Genomic DNA, 10,319 nt, shown 5'->3' on the forward strand with positions numbered 1-10,319 from the left:
TGCCTGGCCACCCATCCTGCCTGGCTCCCACACATCCTGTCTGGCTCCTATCCACCCCACCTGGTTCCCACCTGACTCTTGAGGTGCAGGCACATGCCAGCACATCAGACCAAATGAAAGGTGCTCAGCCCAGGACCTGCAGTAAGACCCCTGACCCTTCTCCATACTGTGGGTTTAACCTAGAGTGCTCCACTGTGTGCCTTGTATCACTCACAGACTGTCCCAGTGCTGATATCCCACAGGGCCCCTGTGGCTGCTGGGTTAGATAAGGAGACAAACGAGCCGGGAGCCACAGGGCTGACGGCTCTGATAAGGCACCATGGGAAGCACGGTCCCCAGGCTGGTGGGGTGGTGGATATCCCATCCTATTCATGGTCAAGGTCACTGAATCACAGAGCCACAGAATGGTTTGTGCAGGAAGGGACATCATCTTGCTCCAGCAAATTCTAATTTTAATGAGAAAATTATGCATATTTTAAAAAATAAATTTATGTTTCCTTAACAAAAATAAATCACCCTTGTTACAAGTTCATGTAAAAGGATTGGCCTGACAGGTGCTGCTCTAGGTACCTCCACAGGAAACAAGGGCAGGTCCTCATCCCCCCATGGCAGGTGGGAAGTGGTGTCACCCACATCCCTGATGACATGGCTGTGTTTGGGGATGCTGGGAGCCTCTGGCCCTACTCCTGCCCTGCAGAACATTGCTGCTCCATGAGGCCAGCCAGGAAGCAACTCCTTGCAGATGCCCTGGAGCATGTGCTGCTGCATTTTTCTACTCGTTTCATCCCCTCTAATTGCTCCTAAAGAGCTTCTGGGCTGGGGGACAGAAGCCTTACATTCCCCCAGGGATGCAACCGTTCCCTGCGCCGCTGGGGGAGAGGTTTGATGGGGAGATGTCATCCCATGCTGCTCCCTCTGCTCCTGCAGCCGCTGCCTCCATCCTTCTGGCATGGGATGGTTTCTCACCCTTTTTTCTCTGGTTTTGCAGCCCAAGTGACACCCTGGGATGTGAGTGGCTCCCAGCCTGCAGCCCCATGGAGGAGCAGGGGAGTTGACACAAACAGATCCCAATCCCATTGCTCCTGCAGGCTGAGCCAGTGTCCATGGGGACCCCGTTGGGGTCACTGCCTTCATTCCCTTCAAAAGGCTGTTCAGACCTGCTGTGAGCCCCAGGACAGGTTGCCCAGAGAAGCTGTGGCTGTCCCATCCCTGGAAGTGTCCAAGGCCAGATTGGACAGGGCTTGGAGCAACCTGGGCTGGTGGAAGATGTTCCTGCCCAGGGCAGCAGGTGAAACTGGATGATTTCTAAGGTCCCTTCCAACCCAAACCATGTCAGGATTGCATGATTAAAGGCTGGACTGATGCGTTGCTATGTGTTGCTCCTTGGGTCTTTTTTCCTTATTGCAAAACTACTTTTTTTTTTTTTTTTTTTTTTTTTTTAAACCGCCTTTTTCCTGCCGTGCGGACCCCGCCATGTCCCGGGTTGAGCGCCAGAGGGCGCCGGAGCGACGGCGCCGCGTCCACCCGGGGCCGTTGACTGGGCAGGGACCCGGAACCCCGCACGGGGCTGATCCAACCCCGTCCAGCCCGGACTGGGACACTTCCAGGGGGACGGGGCAGCCACAGCTTCTCTGGGCAACCTGTGCCACGGCCTCACCACCCTCACAGTCAAAAGCTCCTTCTCAATATCCCATCTAAGCCTGCCCTCTGGCAGTGGGAAGCCGTTCCCCTTGGCCTGTCCCTGCAGGCCCTGGTCCAAAGTCCCTCTCCAGCTCTCTTTAGGCTCCCCCTTTAGGCACTGGAAGGGGTTTTAAGTTGTCCCTGGAGCCTTCTCTTCTCCAGGTGAACCTCCCTAGCTCTCCCAGCCTGTCTCCAGCCCTGAGAGCATCTCTGTGGCCTCCTATGGACTCACTCCAACAGCTCCACATCCTTCTGCTGTTGGACCACCAGAGCAGCACTGCAGGTGGGGTCTCATGCATTTTATATTTTATACTAATATTTATATTTTTAAATCTACTTTCAAATAAACACCCTGGTTTCATCATCTCCTACTGCAACAGTTGTTACTGCAATGACCATCAAACTCAGGGCTTCATTCCAAGTCCTTCCCTTTTTCTTTCCAAACACTCCCCCCTTCCATGCATTTATAGGAGACAAAATTAAACTGCATTAAAGATTTAATGTCCCCCCTGAGATCCCTGCTACCCACAGGAACACCAGTACAGGTGACTGTAACTGAAAGGCTGAGCCAACCCAGTTCTCTGTTTCCATGTGTGTGGCTGGGGGATGGTTTTGAGGAGGGTCCAGCCCTCTGCTCATACCAGGCCTCTCCTTCAGGCATGGGGAAAGCAAAGTGCTTGGGAACAGGGAGCATCCCGTGGGAGGCAGGACTGGGGGCTGATGAAGCTGATTCTTTGCAGAGCGAGTGCTCAGGGCAGGAGGGTTCACTCACACCCGTGCCACCTGTGTGCTGTTTTATGGCTCCATGCTGATATTAAATGGGATAAAGTTTGTTTTTACATTTTACTGCAGGTCTGACTGTCCCGATCCCGGACTTCGCTCAGCGCTGCCAGAGGGATGGTTCCCACTAGCACCCAGGGCTGCCACGTGTGCCCGGCCTGCTGGGGAATGTGCACAAGATGGGAAAAATGCCTTCTTCATCCAGAGAGAAGGGATGTAGGGATGCACCCAGGGCCAGGGCCAGCAGTGGGAAGGGGCAGGCAGAGGGAGTGTCACTGCCAGGAGCAGCAGCAGCCCTCTCCAGCACACATTTCAGGAAGCAGCACAGGTTTCTGCTACACCGAATTCACAGGTATGAGGAGCTGCCGGCAGTGGAGCTGAGACTTGCAGCACATCATGGACTGCCCGACTTTTTCTGAGGAAGGAAAAGACATTCCAGCAGCTACCCAGGGAGGTGTGACATAGGTGAAGCATAAAATCACAGAATCATAGAATCCTGGAAGGGTTTGGGCTGCTGGAAGAGACCTTACAGCTCATCTCGTTACACCCCATGCCATGGGCAGGGACACCTTCCACTACCCCAGGTTGCTCCAAGCCCTGTCAAACCTGGCCTTGAACACTTCCAGGGATGAGGTATCCACAGCTTCACTGGACAAACTGTGACAGTGTTTTACCACCCTCACAGCCAAGAATTTCTTCCTAATTTCTAGTCTAAATCTCCCCTCCTTCAGTTTAAATGAATTAAAGCACTCCCAGGCTCCCACTTGCGTTCCCTGTTTGTGGGGTTCCTGTTGCTGAGCCCCAGCGTGTGCAGCTGGTGAGACCCAGCTCCCTTTCAGTGATATTTCAGCAGCACTGACAGAAGGAATGTGCTGAGTTTGGCAAACCCAATGGCATAAACACATCCCAGATCCCCTGAACCCCCAGTCCCCTGCCCTCCCACCTTTGGGAGAGGTAATCCTGGGTCAGGAGTCTGCACAAGCACTGCAAAGTAGCTTGGGCCAGGCTGCTCTCTGCCAGGGAAGTCCCATTGCTGCTCCATGCTGCCTGTGAAGCACCACCGAGCTGGGCTCTGGGCCACACTCCTGTGACCTGGGAGGTTGGGAAAGCCGCTGGCACAGTGCCTGGCTTCTTCGGAGCCAAACCCATCTGTGTCCAGACTCCTCGGCTGCCCCGTGCACTCCCAGGTCTGGTCAAAGTCAAACCGTGAATGCCAGCAGGGATTGCTCCAGCTGAACCCTGCTTTTAGTTCCATCAAGGATGGAGAAACTGCAAAGCAAAATGGGGAAAATATCTTTTTGTCCTTGTTTTGCTGCCAGTGCTGGCAGGAACATGGTGCCCATCCAGGGGCTTACACTGATGGTGCTGAGGAAGCCGGGTCCTGGGGCAATCCCAGAATCTTCCCTTCTCCACAAGGAGGCAAAGCCAAAGTTTGCTGAGCGTTAGAGTCCAGGGAATCTGCTCCTGCAGGGCTCCAGGGCAGGATGCCCTGGCCTGAGAAGGTGGATGTGCCTGGATCCAGCAGCCAGCTGGTGCTCTGGGGTCAGCTCAGTGACACGGGACTGGTGCCGCTGGGAAAACACAGCGACTGTTGGAACAGAGGCTGCCCCTGGAATGTGCAAGCTGGCGTTTGCTTTGCAGAGGCACTCGCTGCCCTCGTCCAGCAGATCCAAAGGGGAGTGGGAACACTCAGGCGGAACGCGCGGCCCCGGCACGGCAGCATGGCCGGGGTGCTGGGCTGCACAGGGCACGGGTGTGTGTCCCAGCACATGGATAGAGCAGGACCTTCACAGAGCAGCAGGATGGACAGGAGCCAGTGGGGCTGGACACAGGTTCCACTGGGACAAAGCAAGGCAAGGGACCAAGGAGCGGAGTAGGGACACCCAAACACAGGGACAGCACAGAGCCAAGTGGAAAGGGAGCAAAATGTTCCCAGCAACTGCTCTGTGGGACTCAGGGTCCAGGACCACCCAGTGGGCAGCTACCCGGGAAGGGGCTTGGCCAGCTGCCAGCTGTTTCAGCAGGGACAAGGCTTTGTCACCTCTCCCTGACACTGTTTGATGGTTGGTTTCATTCCCAAAAACTTAAATTAAACAACTTGATCATCTTACGTGCAGGAAACACCTCTCCAGCTGGCCCAGAATGTCCTCCAACAGTGGCAGCTCCCATCGAGAGCTCCCATGGGCAGCTCCCACATCCCTGTGTGTTAACCCACTGCTCACCAAGCTGCCTCCAACCACAAGTAGCCAAACCTCACAGCCTCAGGAAACATTTGGGATGAGGGTCTGCCAGTGGGGGGGGGAAGAGCTGAGCCCCCTGGCTGAGCCTGAGCCCCCCAGCTGGGCCTGACACAGCTCCTGGCCCCCTGTCTCTGCAATGCTGAACACAGAGGGGATGGCAGGCACAGCCTGGGGAATTATGAAAGTCAGGATTAAAGGGCAGGGGGGGAGCAAAACGCCCTGGATGCTTTTTGGCAGGCGATGAAAGGAAGGTTTAGCAGCAGCTGCCAGCTGGGAGCTGATGGAAGGACAACTGTGGGTCCGGCTCCATGCTGGGCTCCCCAGCTCAGCAGCCATGGTGCATCCTCAGCACAGCCACTGACTCTCCCTGCAGCAGAGCAGAGGGACTCACGCACCTCCCGAGCATCCCTGCTGCTCCTCTGGGCAAAGGGAAGGATGGAAAACTGCTCCCAGATGGGAAACCTGCAGGGAAAGCACCGCTTTAGAGCAGTGCCTGCCGGGTCTGGGAGCTGCTGCCGCCCAGGAGAGAGAAAAGATGCTTCAGCTGCTTCCCAGCTGCCTCCTAGACAGATTTAGCTCTGGGGCCGGCACAGATGGGGCTGCAGGGCTGGACCTCCTGTGAGCCACAATTGGAGCCCTCTCAGCAGAGCCAGGGCCTGCAGTTGCTAATAGAGATAGAGCAAATTAAGCGAACTTAATTCGGAGGGTCACCACACAATGCTCCCACCTGTTTTGCTGTGCTCCAGCCATCTGCCACCCCTCCACCTGATGCAAAAGGGGCTTTTTCCCTTTCTCCTGATGCCAGGGGCTTTGTTAAGTCGTGTTGTCAGGCTGCAGAAGCAGGACGGTGGCAGCAAGAGCTGAGCTGGGGGGCACATGCAAACTCCTGGGAGGTTTCCTCACTGGAGCCAGTGCAATCGAGGGGCTACTTAAATCACTCTGTATTCCACCATGAAAAACAGTTTCATATGCCCCATCCCTGGAAGTGTCCAAGACCAGGTTGGATGGGGCTTGGAGCAACCTGGGGTAGTGGAAGGTGTCCCTGCCCATGGAAAGGAGTGGAACTGGATAGACTTTAGGGTCCCTCCACACCTAAACTGTTCCAAAATTCCATGATTCTATAATATCTTGTTTTCCAAATGGTAATTAAATTATTCTGCAAGTGGTACATGGAAGGTGGTTCTGCATCACTCTCACAGCACTCAAAGCTGTGCTTCTGCAAACACTGCCTTGAAAAATGGCTCCTGCTGTTCTGGAGCCAAAGTAAAACACCAACGCGAGCAAAGCTTTGACGCACACACTGCCAAAAGCCCTGTGAGGGACCCCAAAGGGTCCCAGCTGCAGCCCTGCTCCTCCGGAGCCAGTGGGACTGAGCCAGCTCACAGCCGGGTTGGGAAAGAGTTTTGGCATCAGCCACGGGAGGATGGAGGTTTTTAGGGGCAACAGCTGACAAAGCTTTGACACCATGCTCGTCAGAAGACATCCTCCCCAGAGGTCTGCAGGGCTGAGAGAGGCCAGATGGTGCAGAGGCAACTTCCCGGAGAAACACCAAGTTCTTGGAAACCTGTAAAAGGCCTGGCGAGGGTGAGATCACAGAACTACAAAGTGGACAGGGACACCTTCCACTAGCCCAGGTTGCTTCAAGCCCCATCCAAACCGGCCTTGGACAATGCCAGGGATGGGGCAGCGACAGCTTCTCTGGGCAACCTGTGCCAGGGCCTCACCACCCTCACAGGGAAGAATATCTTCCCAATATCCAATCTAAATCTACCCCCCTGTGGAAGTGGGGCCCAGGCTGTCTGTGGGTCCCTCCCACCTCTCCAGCTCACTTTTGGCAGAACTGCAGCTGTGCTGGTGCTGTCAGAAGCTGCTAAGTCCTGCTGGTACCACTGTGCTGAGGGATCCCTGGAGCACATTCCTGGTGAAAACCACGTCAAGAGATTGTTTACTTTCCCCACTGCCGGTGCCACAGACTGCACTGGGTGTTTCCTAGCAGTGTGTGTGGAGGATTCAAAGGTTAGTGAGGTTGTGTTCTGACAGCGCTGGTGTTCACTAGAAGGGGAATGGCAAGAGTGCAATCCCTGTGGAGACAGGGAAAACAGATAACTGCATCCATCCACAGAGGGATTCTGCTCCTCTGCCCTGCTCAGGTGAGATCCCACCTGCAGTGCTGCCTCCAGCGCTGGGGAACAACAGCAGAAGGGTGTGGAACAAGTCCAGAGGAGGCCACAGAGATGCTCTGAGCGCTGGAGCCCCTCTGCTCTGGAGAGAGCTGGGGGTGTTCACCCGGAGAAGAGAAGGCTCCAGGGACAACTTAGAGCCCCTGCCAGTGCCTAAAGGGGCTCCAAGAGAGCTGGAGAGGGACTTTGGAGAACGGCCTGCACGGACAGGCCAAGGGGAAATGGCTTCCCACTGCCAGAGGACAAGGTCAGATGGGATATTGGGAAGGAATTGTCTGTGAGGGTGGTGAGGCCGTGGCACAGGTTGCTCTGAGAAGCTGTGGCTGCCCCATCCTTGGAAGTGTCCAAGGCCAGGTTGGAGCAACCTGGGATAGTGGAAGGTGTCCCTGCCCACGGCAGGGGGTAGAACGAGTCGGTCTCAGGTCCCTCCCATGCCAAACTATTCCCTGTCCCGGCTCCCGGCGCCGAGCGGGGTCAGGCCCGGCCGGGCTCGGCAACGCGTGGGCGGGGCCTCATTTGCATAACCCAATAGAAGGGCGATATGCAAATCGCGGCGGTGCGGGTTGGCCGGGGCGCGGCAGGGGCAGCGCGCGCGGGGCGCCTTTGTCCGGCACGGGCGGCAGGGCCGGAGCGGCCGCAGCGACGCCGGGGACGGGGCTGCCCCTGTCGCCGTGTCCGTGCCTCCGTGTCCGTCCCTGCCCCGCGGCCCCGTGATGACTCTGGAGGAGCTGCCCGGGGAGCGCCGTGCCGCCGGGAGGTGAGGCCGGGGGGGGGGCGGAGGGAGGTGCGGGGATCGCTGCGGTGCGGGGTCCCCGTGACGGGCGTTTGTCCCGGCGCAGGATGGAGCAGGCGGGGGACGCGCTGGAGGAGGTGCTGAGCAAGGCGCTGAGCCAGCGGAGCCTCACCCTCGGCGTCTACGAAGCGGCCAAGCTGCTCAACGTGTGAGTGACCCCCCCTTTGCCCCCGTTCCCCCTTGCCCGGTGTCCCCTCCGGGTGACGGCGGTTTCCCCTCAGGGACCCCGATAACGTGGTGCTGTGCCTGCTGGCGGCCGAGGAGGAGGAGGCGGGGGACGCGGCGCTGCAGATCCACTTCACTCTGCTGCGGGCCTTCTGCTGCGAGAACGACATCAACATCCTGCGCGTCAGCAACCCGGCGCGCCTGGCGCAGCTGCTGCTGCCCGCCGCGGGCCCCGACCCGCCCGCGGACCTGCACTGCGTGCTCGTCACGGTGAGCACGGGGGGCACGGACGGGCGGTCGGGACCCCCCGCAACTCGCCGTGCCCGGGGCTCGAACCCGCGGACTCCGCGCGCCCGCACCGGGAGCTGCGCGGTGCTTCCCACGCCCCAGGGAAAACGGGGTCCTTCTTCCCTCTCCTTTATTTTCCCCTCTTTCTCCTTTGTTTCCCCCTCTTTCTCCTTTTAGTTTGTTCTTTCTTTCCCTCTTTTTTCTTCCTTTTCTTTTTTCCCCGTTTCTTTCCCGATTCTCCCCTTTTTCTTTCCCCCTTTTCCCCCTTTCTTTCCCTCTTTACCCCCTTTTTCTTTCTCTCTCCTCCCCCCTTTATTCCCTTCTTCCCCCCTTTTTCTTCCCTACTTTTTTCCCCTTTTTCTTTCCATTTCTTCCCCTTTTCTTGCCATCTTTTTTTTTTCCTTTCCCTCTGCTGCCCCAGAGTCCAAAACTACAAAACTCCTCACATGCTTCCCGGCTTGACTTGTTTGTTTGCCTCGGTAGCAATTTAAGATGATTCACACTCCTGGACTTTCTGCTGTGCTTTTTTTTTTTTTCCCTACTGCCCTGCGCGGGCTGTTTTTGCTGCCGTGTCCAAGCCTTCCCCCATTCCCATTCCAGAACCCCCAGGCCTCGCAGTGGAAGGATCCAGCGCTGAGTCAGCTGATGTGTTTCTGCCGGGAGAGCCGGTACCTGGATCAGTGGGTGCCGGTGATCAACCTCCCGGAGCGGTGACCGCTGGAGCCCATCCCGATCCCGATTGCACTGGAGTGTTGCAAGACTTTCGCAGTTGCTCAGGAAGTAACTCCCTGCCCTGGCACTGGGATTCCGGGGGAGGAAAAATAAAACCCAACAAAAAAAATAAAAGCTAAAACTGACGTCGGGGGGGGTTTGGCTGCAGTGGAGCGACATGTTGTGTGGGGCTGGAGCAGAGCGATGCCGGAGCGGTGGGAATGAGTGAGGAAGTGAAGGAAAAGTGGCAGGATGAGCCCAGCCTGACATGCCAGGGGTGCTCATGTCCCTCGCCGAAAATACCCTTCACTTTCTATCCTTAAGTGCAACTTAAAATTCCTGTTTTAAACACCTTAAAGAGCAAAAATCGAGGCATTTTGCCAACAATGTTATTGTATTTTTGGGATGTTAATTCTCATGTTTTTATGCTAAGATATATAATAATTATAATAAGTTATTTTCTGATATCGATGGGAAAATTATTTATACTTGGAGGTTTGAGAACCGAAATGCCCTTAAGCCGTTGGTCTGCAACCACAAATCTCTTACCAGTTGGCTGCAAAAGCAGCAACATTAATATAATTGTTTGAAATTTGAGTGTTCTTTGGGGGGGTTTGGTGTTTCTGTTTTGTGTTTTCTTTTTTTTGAAATAAAGTTTCCAATCAAACCTTTGGCCCAGGGTTTTATTTCCTTGCTCCATTAGTGCACAGGCAAAAGGGCTCAGCAGCAGCTGCTTCCTTGTCCTGGCAGTGGGCAAGGTCCTGTTGTGCTGCTCCGTGTGGGTTTATTCCCAGCTCCTCCCAAGCCATTAAATGCCAAAGCAGCCGATGTGCTGCAGGAAATGTTGGGAATGTTATTTATTTATTTTGCTTGAATGCTGCAACAACAGGAGCTAAGAAAAGAGAGGCAGCTTTATTGCAGAGACTCCAACCCTCCTGCAGCACCTGAGTCTTCTTGGAAGGGGGGGGGAAACCTGATTCCTTGGTGGAGGAAAACTTGACCTGATGTTTCCTTGCACCACAGACTCTGCAAATGCTCCTGGATTTTTTCCCTATGCACCCTCAGCACAGCCCGTGCCCACCAGGGTTGGGAGGTCTCTGTGCCCCGCTTCTCTGTAATTACAACTCCAGGCTGGCACACAGCAGGGATTTCTCCATGTGGCAGGAGAACAGCCTCTCCTGCCCGCGCTGCCAGCAGTGCCCGGAGGGCAGGCCACGGGGACACCACTGACCCACATTGGACATCCCTAGCGGCACGTGTGTGGCCCCACAGCAGTGGCACCGGGGGGTCAGTGTCCCCAGCCCCAGCAGGATCGGTGCCAGCCTAGCCAGGTGGTGAGGCTGGACCAGTTCTCCCACTCCTGGACACTCTGGCCCAAGGCCACCCATCCCTATCCATGTCCGGCACGTAGCTCAGGACCAGGCAGGTGCCATCCTGTGCCCTGGGACGCTGCAGGAGCAGCATCACCATATTTGCTGTTTC

General features: G+C 56.1%; 1 protein-coding gene across 1 annotated transcript; it reads left to right on the forward strand.

Moving 5' to 3' along the window:
• Positions 1–7,459: 7,459 nt before the first annotated feature.
• Positions 7,460–9,504, forward strand: GADD45A (growth arrest and DNA damage inducible alpha). Its single transcript, XM_027719054.2, has 4 exons — positions 7,460–7,637; positions 7,720–7,821; positions 7,895–8,108; positions 8,727–9,504. The coding sequence occupies exons 1-4, from the start codon at positions 7,594–7,596 to the stop codon at positions 8,838–8,840; spliced, it is 474 nt and encodes a 157-aa protein (XP_027574855.1). The 5' UTR covers positions 7,460–7,593; the 3' UTR covers positions 8,841–9,504.
• The last annotated feature ends 815 nt before the right edge of the window (positions 9,505–10,319 follow it).

The sequence above is a fragment of the Pipra filicauda genome, unplaced genomic scaffold (genome assembly GCF_003945595.2).
Source record: "Pipra filicauda isolate LSUMZ 115617 unplaced genomic scaffold, ASM394559v2 scaffold295_size919547_pilon, whole genome shotgun sequence".
In the NCBI taxonomy this organism is placed as follows: domain Eukaryota; kingdom Metazoa; phylum Chordata; class Aves; order Passeriformes; family Pipridae; genus Pipra; species Pipra filicauda.

What these genes read in the sequence shown, in the direction of transcription:
- GADD45A (XM_027719054.2), top strand. Translation starts at nt 7,594, where the DNA reads ATGACTCTGGAGGAGCTGCCCGGGGAGCGCCGTGCCGCCGGGAG. An exon ending in GAGCGCCGTGCCGCCGGGAG is followed by an intron (nt 7,638 to 7,719) that starts GTGAGGCCGGGG and finishes GTCCCGGCGCAG; the next exon opens with GATGGAGCAGGCGGGGGACG. An exon ending in GCGGCCAAGCTGCTCAACGT is followed by an intron (nt 7,822 to 7,894) that starts GTGAGTGACCCC and finishes GTTTCCCCTCAG; the next exon opens with GGACCCCGATAACGTGGTGC.